Source organism: Littorina saxatilis, linkage group LG11, assembly GCF_037325665.1.
Source record: "Littorina saxatilis isolate snail1 linkage group LG11, US_GU_Lsax_2.0, whole genome shotgun sequence".
In the NCBI taxonomy this organism is placed as follows: Eukaryota; Metazoa; Mollusca; class Gastropoda; order Littorinimorpha; family Littorinidae; genus Littorina; species Littorina saxatilis.
In genome coordinates, this window is record NC_090255.1 from 43691312 (window position 1) to 43703942 (window position 12631).

A 12631-nucleotide genomic window follows, 5' to 3' on the forward strand; every position below is an offset into this window, starting at 1 on the left:
CTCATGTCAAGTTTCATGAAGATCGGTCCAGTAGTTTTGTCTGAATCGCTCTACATATAAACATACACAGACACACACACACACACACACACACACACACACAATCACACACACAATCACACAAAAACACACATACACGCACACACACACACACACACACACACACACCACGACCCTCGTTTCGATTCCCCGTCTATGTTAAAACATTTAGTCAAAACTTGACTAAACGTAAAAAAAATAGACGGGCGCAATGTCCCAGTGAATACGACGCTGGCCTGCCATGTAGAAGTGTGAGCTTTGCCTCAGTGCTGAGCCGGGCACCGGAACTTGTTTACACAGGAATATTATGCAGCATATCTGGCTGGTATATAACTGACCATAGCAGGTCAGGATTAACCACCGGCCAGCAGCCCGACGTCTTTACTGATCACATACATTTGGCAAAACTGGTGCCCAAAAAGAAGAACTTGAACAACAAAAAAGTTTCAAGCAAGATTTTGTGGAAATTAAGCTGCATTAATATTGTACTTTAGCTACAGTTTGACATCTATTCAATAACAAATCAGGATTGCCATACGTTTTTTGGTCATTTTTGTTGATGCGAGTGTAATTTGAGGCAAAAGGTAGCATTGGCGACGCTTCACGTGGTGTGCCATCAAAGATCAATATTTCTCTCCCTCCTCACTCAGAAATGTGTTCAAATACATATTTCACATTTTGCATGCTGAACTTACGAACACATCCTTTGGTGCTCTAACTTGGATTTTTCCTTGCTTGGAGGTGGAATAAGTCTCTGAAGAAAATATTATGTTTGGTCAAACGTTACAGTGGTGCGATTGCTTGAGGCTGAAGACAACTTGTTTCACTGTTTCTTTTGAGCAAACATCTTTGCACTTGGTGTTATACATGCTGCGCCGTCGAATACTCTATTAGCATAGATTTGACAGATACAAATTCGAAATCTGTTTTTGAAGTATTTCTAAAATCAATTATGCTCATTTTGAATTTGTACGCCTTATGGTTGATGGTGTCCCGGTGATTTTCACGGAACAGTACTCTCTGTCTTCATGCCTTCATTCTGGCAAAATTATTGCAGGAATTAATTTTTTGTTTCCGACATGATTTAATACTCTGTGCCTTTGTGTATCCAAAAACAGCTATTGCTAAAGCTCTAGTTTTAATTTCATTTCCCCCCTTTTTAGAAGTACTCAATTGGTTTTGAAACAAAAGGCATAATTGCAAAGATCTGCACTTAAAGACATCGGCGTAGGTTTTTTTTTAATGGCGAGTAGTATATATTACACTCATGCACCCAGAAATGAAATTAACATTGGTGGTATTTAAATGTGATGTTAATTATCAAACATAACATACATCAGCGTGCTGTGCATTATTGATCAGATAGTAAAACATCATTTTCATAGGTTTGCATGAACATATATTCTGGATATCTTATGAAAATGGAAGTGATAGTTGTGTCATATAAAACAAAGGTTGCGGTTTATTTTTGCAGTGCATATCTATCTGTTGTGCTGTACTACGTTTTGTAGGGACCGTATGACTGTGTTCATATGGCGGGTAGAGATGGGTGGGGGTTCGTCATTATCTTCAACTAACGCCCCCCCCCCCCCTAAGGATCACTGGATTTTTTTGTCGATAACGGTAGGTCTCAAAGTAAGTCAAGGATCCCTTTAATTTAGTGTTGCAGTAATAGTTGTAATTTGATTTAAAAAGTGACAAAGTGAAATCATTCTTTTCAGATCGACAAAAACAACCTTGCCAGCCCTTCAGAAATATTTGTAAGAAGACGTTAGGATGAACAGAACCACGAGTCTCTACCTCGTCTTGGGTTTGCTACTTCTTATGTTTTTCGGCACAATCAGCGGTAAGTGATGTTTATCGGTACGCTCTTCATTGTCTATCCGCCATGTCTTGTGCATTGCGTGTGAAGGGTTCTTGTCTCTAACTGGGTTCGTTTTAGAATGACCGCCATGCGTCTTTGGCAACAACAAAAAATACTACGTGCAACTTTACCGCCCTGCATTCATTTCTAGAATGCAGCATTAAGGATGAGGTAACATAAAATACAAGGGAAAAGCAATGATATTGTCAGGGGCAAATTCTTCGCCAGAGTGCTATTTGCATTTTTGGAGAAAAAAAACCAATTCGGGATGGGGTTGGAGGGTGAGGGGTTCGAGGTGTGTGTGTGTGTGTCTGTGTGTTGTTCTGGTGCGGAACCGACTGCTCTGCTTGGTGCTTCAATCCACTAAGTCCCATCGGAATTTGGTTGAACGGGTGAAATTACCCATCGTTTTTTTTTCCAGGCTGAACCCTTCACTCAGGGCTGTGTCTACTGCAGAATAAATTAAACTCGCGATTAACAGATCTTCCTCATTCATAGGGATTTCATTCAAGTGAGCAGCACGTATCTGAGATCAGCAGAACTCGTTGGCACTTACTAGATTACAAATTTGATCCCATAAAATCCATTCTGGTTTGTCTGTCAGATATGGCAATGAACTGCATTGGAACTGCAACATTGAAGAACAGTCCATTATCAGTTTAGGCTTATTCAAGTAAATTGTAATAACTACGAGGTAATAGACGATGTTGGGAAATACCTCTGCCATGTGTTGTGAAAGAGTGAATACCCTTGGACTTATTTAGGAACACTTTCCCACGAGACATGGGATAGTCAAGGGTTGTGTCCCCACACGCAATACATTCTAGGCTATTCGCTCTTTCTCAACACATACAAACCCGGCCAAGTTATTTCTGCAATTCATCTATTTCTAGTAAATCATTACATGCGCATTTATTTTTAATGGCATCACAGCAAATGTAGTGTCGTTTTCTTAGGGTTAATTTCGGAAGATAACCCTTCCAAAAGTTCGTCGTACACAGTATGTCTTTAAATATTCCTGGATAAAGCTTCGAGTGGGTACACACGAGATAACAGGATTTTTTGTTGGCGCCTGTCCGAACTTCAGAAGAGTTTTCCTACCAGAGTGTGTAGAATATATATATATATACAGGTTACAACACGAGTGGTTTTTTTTATATGGCTTGTATTTCAGTCAAGACTCAGCGGATGAATATCAAGGACTCACGAGCCTCTGGCGAGTGAGTCCCTTTGATATTCCCGCTGGGTCTTGACTGAAATACAAGCAGGGCCGGACCCAGGGGGGGGGGGGGGGGGGTTCCAGGGGTTCCGGAACCCCACCCCTGCAAAAAGCATGTACCTTGCTTTGAGTGTTGTTGTTTTTTTTACTAGTTTTAGCACCAAAACAATGCTGCTCTTAACCCTCAAAACAAGGCCCAGAATGCACCAGATTGCACAGATTTTAACCATTTTTCAAAACATTTCCGGGGGAGCATGCCCCCGGACCCCCCTAGTTCGCGCAGGCGCGCGCTTGAGGCTTCGCCACTTCGCTAATTTGCCCCCCCCAAAAAAGGAGGAACCCCCCCCCCCCCTTACAACTCATTTGGTCCGGCCCTGTACAAGCCATATAAAAAATCACGAGTGTTGTAACCTGTATATCCCATGAAGATCTAAAAGACAAAGTGTGTCTTTAGTTGTCTGTTCAGATGAAGCACCTCTGCACATACCTTAATCTAAAGGCACGTTTGTTGATCTATGTCAAGTCGGTGCATAATGGTGGCTTGGTTGTCCCCGTCAATTGAAAGCCTCTTACACGGATTTGACTGAATACCTAGTGGTTACACACGCATCTCCTGAGATCGTGGACACCTTCATCGTCTATAGGGCCTACTGCACCGCAGAAGAGCTAGAAATAAGCAAGTCCATGAAACATAGTTTCGAGAAAATCGACATTTTCTGTTTGCATCACTGTTTTGGAATGAAAAGCTTTAAATGATTTTTTTGTTTGCTGATAACATGTAGGGCATTATTGTGCGTTTCTGCTATGAATATTAAAACCCTCTTTTGATTCATCACTTAGAAATAATAATTTTTGTGGACTTACTGCCTTTTGCCGAATTAATTCCCTAAACTCATTCACTCAAAAATAATGGTAAAAGGCAGTAACAGGACATACTGCTTTCTGCCAAATTATATCCCGACTTAAATATTATTTTTAAAAAATGGCAAAAAGCAGCATTGGACTTACTGCTTTCTGCCATATTATATCCTGGTCGATATATCTGGCTGAGAAAAGAGCATAGAGCAGCAAGTGGACTTTCTGCTAATTTATTATCTCCGAAAATTGAAAGTAAAAGAAAATACACGCAACACTGCTTTTGGAACTTTTTTTCAAATGTGACTTTACGTCCAGTGATTTCGTGAATTTCTGAATGCACAAACAACTTCCTTGGTGAACAATTTGTATTTTCTTGTGTGATCTTCTTCTTCTTCTTCTTCGTTCGTGGGCTGAAACTCCCACGTACACTCGTGTTTTTTGCACGAGTGGAATTTTACGTGTATGACCGTTTTTTACCCCGCCATTTAGGCAGCCATACGCCGTTTTCGGAGGAAGCATGCTGGGTATTTTCGTGTTTCTATAACCCACCGAACTCTGACATGGATTAGAGGATCTTTTTCGTGCGCACTTGGTCTTGTGCTTGCGTGTACACACGGGGGTGTTCGGACACCGAGGAGAGTCTGCACACAAAGTTGACTGAGAAATAAATCTCTCGCCGAACGTGGGGACGAACTCACGCTGACAGCGGCCAACTGGATACAAATCCAGCGCGCTACCGACTGAGCTACATCCCCGCCCTAACTGAGACAAAATGTTCCCGTTTTCTTAAATTTCAACACATGCTCAAGTTAGTCTTTGTCTTGGTTCCTCGTTTTGCTTATCATTCTGTGGTCGCTCACTCATGATTAACTTTATTGTTAATCCGTTCTTGTGTCATTGATATTGTTTAAAAAGACCATTATTTTTAATACAAGTCTTGATACTCTCTTTTGATATTCACAAGACAAATATTGACTTGAACGCAAGTCTTTTAACATTAAAATAAAAATCTAAGAAAACGTTTACACACACACACGCTTTTTATCTTGCTGCTTGTCTGTAACACACACACACACTAACACACACACACACACACACACACACACACACACACACACACACACACACACACACACACACACACACACACACACACACACACACACACACACACACACACACACACACACACACACACACACACACACACACACACACACACACACACACACACACACACACACACACACACACACACACACACACACACACACACACACACACACACACACACACACACACACACACAGACACACACACAGACACACACACACACACACACACACACACACACACACACACACTTTTTCTTTCCTTCTCACTGTCTTTCTCGCTTTCGTTTGCTAATAAGAATTAGAATCCAGGATCTGACAATAAGACGTTTTATTTATTGAGTTTGACTAACGATTTCCAAAGGACACAAAATTAAAGCAACAGCATGACAAAAATAACTAGTGTGTCAAGCCGCCATTATACCAGAATTAACAATAGATAATCGTGCAGTCTTGATTTCCAAAGTACACAAAATTAAAGCAACAGCGTGACAAAAAGAAATGGTTTGACAAACCGCCATTATACAAGAATTAACAATATCATCGTGCAGTTTTGACTTTCAGCTGAAGTGTTCCACTTTTGAACAACATTTGTTAAAAAAATTAGTCTTGAAAACTGTGTGATGAACTATATAACCATTTTTAGTTGTACACCATGCGCGCTACATTTGCTAGTAGAACTATATGGTAATTCACACACTGTCCACAAGCATTGTAGTTGAGTGTTCAACTAGCAAAACCTCAAACCTGCAAACTATGATGTAGTATATTCATTTATCACCCCATCTACCCCAGTTACAGTCTACATCCCTTCTAAAACTATTCACTGACATTCTGCCATCCGACTGATGACAATTATCAACTACAGCGATTAACTGGATGTAGATTTTATTCCATGAGCCTGTTTGGATAACTTGACTAACAAACAACATACAATCCCCCCACCTCCTCCCCCTCCTCGTCCCCACGTTCTGCATCTCTGCGCTCAGCATCTGTTATTGTCAAACTAAAATTTGTCAGTATTACTCCTCTTCCTAACCGGCACGGTTGGCCTAGTGGTAAGGCGTCCGCCCCGTGATCGGGAGGTCGTGGGTTCGAACCCCGGCCGGGTCGTACCTAAGACTTTAAAATTGGCAATCTAGTGGCTGCTCCGCCTGGCGTCTGGCATTATGGGGTTAGTGCTAGGACTGGTTGGTCCGGTGTCAGAATAATGCGACTGTGTGCTGCGACTTTTGTCTTGTGTGTGGCGCACGTTAAATGTCAAAGCAGCACCGCCCTGATATGGCCCTTCGTGGTCGGCTGGGCGGCAAGCAAACAAACAAACTCCTCTTCCTCTTCTTTGGCCCATAACCCATTTTCATTTGGGCAAGGCCCATTGTGGTCTCTTCTCCTGCAAGCCGAGGTGGTTGTATCTCGCAGTTGCAACCTGCCAGCAACGCTTACACATCTGTCAAATGAAAAAGGCAGCAAAAGTGAGACATTGTATTGACAAATATCCTCCCCACCCTCCTTCACATCATCCTTTTCCTCTCCCGCGCACATCACCCCCCCCCCCTTCCGGCCTACTATAATGACAAACGATTACTGCTGCTGCTGATGATACTAATACTACTGCAACGAAAATGATGTCAGGATGTTGCTCGTTTTAAAATATACCCCTTCAGCCCGAGAAAAGAAAGGAATGAAAAAATGTTGTACGCTATTTTTGGCTGTGTCAGTGAAACATACCTTGTTTTGGGCCCTTGAACATTCTCGAAGTCAGACTGACGTCACAAGTAAACCGGAAACCACGTGACCTCCCTGACAACAGAGAGCGTGGTTGAAAGAAGCACACTCAGACTCAGACAAAATGTCGTACGACTATCAAGAAGGGTTGCCTGTTGAAGCCAGAACAAGGTATTTGGCTAAGCTGGAGTTGGTTGGAGTGGATAAGTGTCCTTTTAAGGAACCAGCTGTCACGCACACATGCACAAAACACGCACGCAGTCTGTCATCCACGACTCAAAACAATCTTGCTCTTCCGACTACAAAACACAAGTTGACACGAACAGTAGATTAAGGACGTTTCTTACAAACAATCAATTATACATAACATAAATACACACACAACTCTCTATCTAACTATACAAATATTTCTTTCGGCAATATCCACAACGACAACAAAGATCAACCAGCATTAAAGCCCATAACAACAAAGAATAATTATTTAGAAACTTTCATACCTCTCACTTTCGCTCAGTTCTTTATGACGTTAGAGTTCCTGCACTTTTAGCTGTTAGGACGGGCTAAGGCTAATGTTACCGTGCTTGCGTATCCAAAATCGTTTATGAACCGGAGTCAACGAGGCCGTGGTGCGAAGCGACAGGAGTCATCGGTGACGTCGAGTCCTTGCCAGGCGAGCAGTGCCGTCGTCGAAAGTGGAGCAGGCAGACATCTCAGTAGTAGGTCAAGACCCCAGCATGGTGAAAACCAACAACCTGGAATGGTGAACGTAAGACTTAGTTCACTGTAACAGTAACATCGCCCACCCGTCCTTATAATTTAACAACCAAGTGCAGGATTAAATGGACATAACTCTCTACTCTCACTCTCATGCATCTTGCACACACATACCAACCGACTTATACATTTAATTCTGCTAAGTATGAAGTCCAACGAATAATACCAAATTCATTCTATAAACAAAACTGTCAAACACTCTCCTTTCAACCAAAACATATTCATTCAACAACATACCAAACCATTCCCCAAAACAAACTCACAAATTCATACCGTTCAAGTACAAAGTTACAAACACGCACGTGCACACTATACATTCCGCCATCTTGGATTGACCGGTTTTCATAAGTCAATAAACAAATCTAAACCTGAGAATAATTTAACTGTAACACACACAACATAATATTTAATGATTACATACCACATCCTGGTTGTATTGAAGTAGCCATACATATCCCCTGCCGTTGATAACAGGTTTCCGGCATCTGCTCTACGCAAACAGACCCTACGTTCAACGAAGAACGGATTCGCTTGGAACGCAAGCTATCTTCCCTCGGCTAAAGGCAAAGAACGAATGAATAAAAAGGAGTATCTACGAGCTCGAATTTAGCTCTGAGTTCACCTTACAAAATACAAGTAAAATACACGTGAAATACCTGAGCACGAGCTCCACGAGACACCTGCAGTTAACCAGCGTCTACCTATGACAGGCGAAATAGAGGAACACAGGCGCTCCAATACAATACCTTTAACCCCACAGCATAAAAGTATGCTAATATTAAAGCCGCTTGTGACACCAGCCGACGCGTGGACAAACAATCCCAAACAATGGCCGACGTTGGAATACCACGATGTGTACAACTATTTGATCAAAGTCCACGTAAGTTCAAATTTATACTTTGATCGTTTTTCTTTACTGAAAACTACAATGCTTTTCTTTGTGTTCATTGCCAGTCGATTGGGGGTGATAATCGATAAACTGTGGACCAACGTGCGTGCATTTTCATTTAAAAAAAATTCTGTTTAGAGTAACATGTCCACAACAAATAGGGTCGGTAGGTCGGCAAACTTTTTGTTTTGTTGCCAAAGAAAGTGTTGATGGTAATAATTGTCACCATAGAGCATTGTATATGGTTTAACTGACTTGGAAATTAAAAACCTCTCAGTTTCGCCTAAAGGTCTTTTATTTACAGGCTAAGCAGCCCTTTCCACATGTGATATTGCCCTTTTGCAGTGGGAGACATTAACCTTTGCCGGATGCCGCTTTTGACTACACACTCCCGACGATGCGGGTTTGTCTGAACCCATACATTTGAAAGAGGGTTTTTACCGTTTATTCCTCTAACGACGATGCGGGTTTGTCTGAACCCATACATTTGAAAGAGGGTTTTTACCGTTTATTTCTCTAACGACGGGGTGGGTTCAGGGAAACCCACAGCGCTACTTCAGTGGGTGCATCGAGTTTCTCCCTTCACCGACCTCTTGCAGGGGAGGGAGAGGGGGAGGGAGAGGAGGAGGGAGAGACTGAGAGAGACTGAGAGACTAAGAAAGAGAGAGAGAGAGAGAGAGACAAATAAAGAGAGAGAGAGAGAGACAAATAAAGAGAGAGAGAAAGACTAAGAAAGAGAGAGAGAGAGACTAAGAAAGAGAGAGAGAGAGACTAAGAAAGAGAGAGAGAGTCTAAGAAAGAGAGTGAGAGACTAAGAAAGAGAGAGAGAGAGAGAGAGAGAGACTAAGAAAGAGAGAGAGGGAGACTAAGAAAGAGAGAGAGAGAGAGAGAGACTAAGAAAGAGAGAGAGACTAAGAAAGAGAGAGAGAGAGCCTAAGAAAGAGAGAGAGACTAAGAAAGAGAGAGAGAGACTAAGAAAGAGAGAGAGACTAAGAAAGAGAGAGAGAGAGATACTAAGAAAGAGAGAGAGACTAAGAAAGAGAGAGAGAGAGACTAAGAAAGATAGAGAGAGAGAGACAAATAAAGAGAGAGAGAGACAAATAAAGAGAGAGAGAGAGAGACTAAGAAAGAGAGAGAGAGAGACTAAGAAAGAGAGAGAGAGAGACTAAGAAAGAGAGAGAGAGAGACTAAGAAAGAGAGAGAGAGAGACTAAGTAAGAGAGAGAGAGACTAAGAAAGAGAGAGAGAGACTAAGAAAGAGAGAGAGAGAGAGACAAAGAAAGAGAGAGAGAGAGACTAAGAAAGAGAGAGAGAGACTAAGAAAGAGAGAGAGAGACTAAGAAAGAGAGAGAGAGACTAAGAAAGAGAGAGAGACTAAAAAAGAGAGAGAGACTAAGAAAGAGAGAGAGAGAGAGACTAAGAAAGAGAGAGAGAGAGACTAAGAAAGAGAGAGAGAGAGAGACTAAGAAAGAGAGAGAGAGAGACTAAGAAAGAGAGAGAGACTAAGAAAGAGAGAGAGAGACTAAGAAAGAGAGAGAGATAGAGACAAAGAAAGAGAGAGAGAGAGACTAAGAAAGAGAGAGAGAGACTAAGAAAGAGAGAGAGAGACTAAGAAAGAGAGAGAGACTAAAAAAGAGAGAGAGAGACTAAGAAAGAGAGAGAGAGAGACTAAGAGAGAGAAAGAGAGACTAAGAAAGAGAGAGACTAAGAGAGAGAGACAGAGAGAGAGAGACTAAGAAAGAGAGAGAGAGAGACTAAGAGAGAGAGAGAGACTAAGAAAGAGAGAGAGAGAGACTAAGAAAGAGAGAGAGAGACTAAGAAAGAGAGAGAGAGAGACTAAGAAAGAGAGAGAGAGAGAGACTAAGAAAGAGAGAGAGACTAAGAAAGAGAGAGAGAGACTAAGAAAGAGAGAGAGAGAGACTAAGAAAGAGAGAGAGAGAGACTAAGAAAGAGTGAGAGAGAGAGAGAGACTAAGAAAGAGAGAGAGACTAAGAAAGAGAGAGAGAGAGAGAGAGACTAAGAAAGAGCTAGAGAGAGAGAGAGAGACTAAGAAAGAGAGAGAGAGACTAAGAAAGAGAGAGAGACTAAGAAAGAGAGAGAGACTAAGAAAGAGAGAGAGACTAAAAAAGAGAGAGAGAGACTAAGAAAGAGAGAGAGAGACTAAGAAAGAGAGAGAGAGAAAGAGATACTAAGAAAGAGAGAGAGACTAAGAGAGAGAGAGAGAGAGAGAGACTAAGAGAGAGAGAGAGAGAGACTAAGAAAGAGAGAGAGAGACTAAGAAAGAGAGAGAGAGAGACTAAAAAAAAGAGAGAGAGACTAAGAAAGAGAGAGAGCGAGAGACTAAGAAAGAGAGAGAGAGAGACTAAGAGAGAGAGAGACTAAGAAAGAGAGAGAGAGAGAGACTAAGAAAGAGAGAGAGAGACTAAGAAAGAGAGACAGAGAGAGAGACTAAGAGAGAGAGACAGAGAGAGAGACTAAGAGAGAGAGACAGAGAGAGAGACAGAGAGAGAGAGACAGAGAGAGAGAGAGAGAGAGAGACAGACAGAGAGAGAGAGACTAAGAGAGAGAGACAGACAGTCAGATAGACACAGTCAGATAGACAGATAGACGGATAGACAGACAGACAGACAGACAGACAGACAGAGCAACTGACAACAGACATACAGACAGAGAGATACGGACAGACAAACAGAGAGACAGACAGTCTCTTGGAGACAAACAGGCAGACAGACACTGTTCCGCCGCTTTGGTAATTATGGGTATAGCAGAACCCGCGCCGTCGGCAGAGGGATAGTTACAATCACTACTACTCTTTAAAAGTATGGGTTTGTGTGAACCCGCGCCATCGGTAGTGTTTATGTAAATTATCATAATCAATTAATTCTGATGTTTTGTCATGTACACACTAAAAATTTGCAGACAGAGAGCAAATTAGGTGTGTGAGAGATACTTAAAATTTCAAAACGATACCTTTAATGGTTCCAGAGTTACAATGATTTTAGTGTGTCTCTGGGTACAGGTGAACCCAGGAAGCACGGCAAAGGTTAAAACATCTAAAGGGGATAACAGATCGGCAAGGAACAAAATCTTCAAACTCAGTGTTATCTTGTCAAGTTAAAATGAAAAAGCCACCCTTGTTTTATCACAAACACATCACAAGAGGAATGATAAAAGTGCAGGAAAAGGACTAACACTAACTACATGTAACTCAGAGATGTTGATAACAATGGATATGTGAAGATTTTTTCCCCCAAGTTAAAACAAATCAGAACAAATGCTGTTACATTTCTCAAAGCAAGCATAAAGGTTAAAAAGAAAAAAGAAAGGATACACAACAAGCTGTTGTCAAATAAAATCAGAAAAAAAATTCAGGAATACGTACCTTGATACAGGCATGCTAGAGTTCTAACGGAACGATCAAGTATAACATGACACAACAAAACTGCTCTGAGGTAAAAAGTGAACGGGACTATGGAAATGATTTGGTTTTTTAAAGAACTTGTTTGACCAGATTATCAACAACAACAACAACAATTAGTTCTTAACAGTTTTAAGCCTTGAGAACACAAAAGACTTACTGCAACAATAATATGAACAAGAAACTGGGAATAAAAACCATTACAAAAGTAACAGAGAATAAAAACGATAAGAGAAAATAAACAAACAATAGAGAAAAAAGACGAGAAAATATAAGAAAAAACAAGTACATACTGCAACAAAAATTGTCAGCCATTCTGCACTATGCAGGATTTGTCTTAAACTATTGCATGCTTCAATCGATGGTCCACACCATTTCATCGTACCTAATCACTAGGAATTATAAACCAATAATTTCAAAAGGGAGCTCTGAACACATTTTCTTGAAAATTAAATCACAAAGTTCAACTATAAGCTGTGAGTCGCAGTGCAAAATCTTCAACGAGACAAAAAAAAGTCAATGTGCATGAAATACAATGAAAATAATTCCACTTTCTACACTACATGGGGGAAAATGCTACACACATTAAACAATTCATGGCTATACATGTTGTAATACTGAACCTGAAGAACACGAATTCTCTGCTATGGAGTGATGGCCAGTCTTAATCATTTTGAACACCTTCTTTTCAGCAACATATTACACCACTTCATAATACATTATTTTCCAATGCC

At 41.1% G+C, this 12631-nt stretch overlaps 1 protein-coding gene across 2 annotated transcripts in view; it reads left to right on the plus strand.

The window, feature by feature from the left end:
- LOC138980546 (uncharacterized) overlaps positions 1 to 12631 on the plus strand; it is a 44288-nt gene that overhangs the window by 4278 nt on the left and 27379 nt on the right. For both annotated transcript variants that reach the window (XM_070353435.1, XM_070353436.1), the window contains exon 2: positions 1761 to 1885. In XM_070353435.1, coding sequence (XP_070209536.1) covers positions 1816 to 1885 — 70 coding nt within the window. In that variant the 5' untranslated portion in view covers positions 1761 to 1815. The remainder of the gene's footprint in view (positions 1 to 1760; positions 1886 to 12631) is intronic.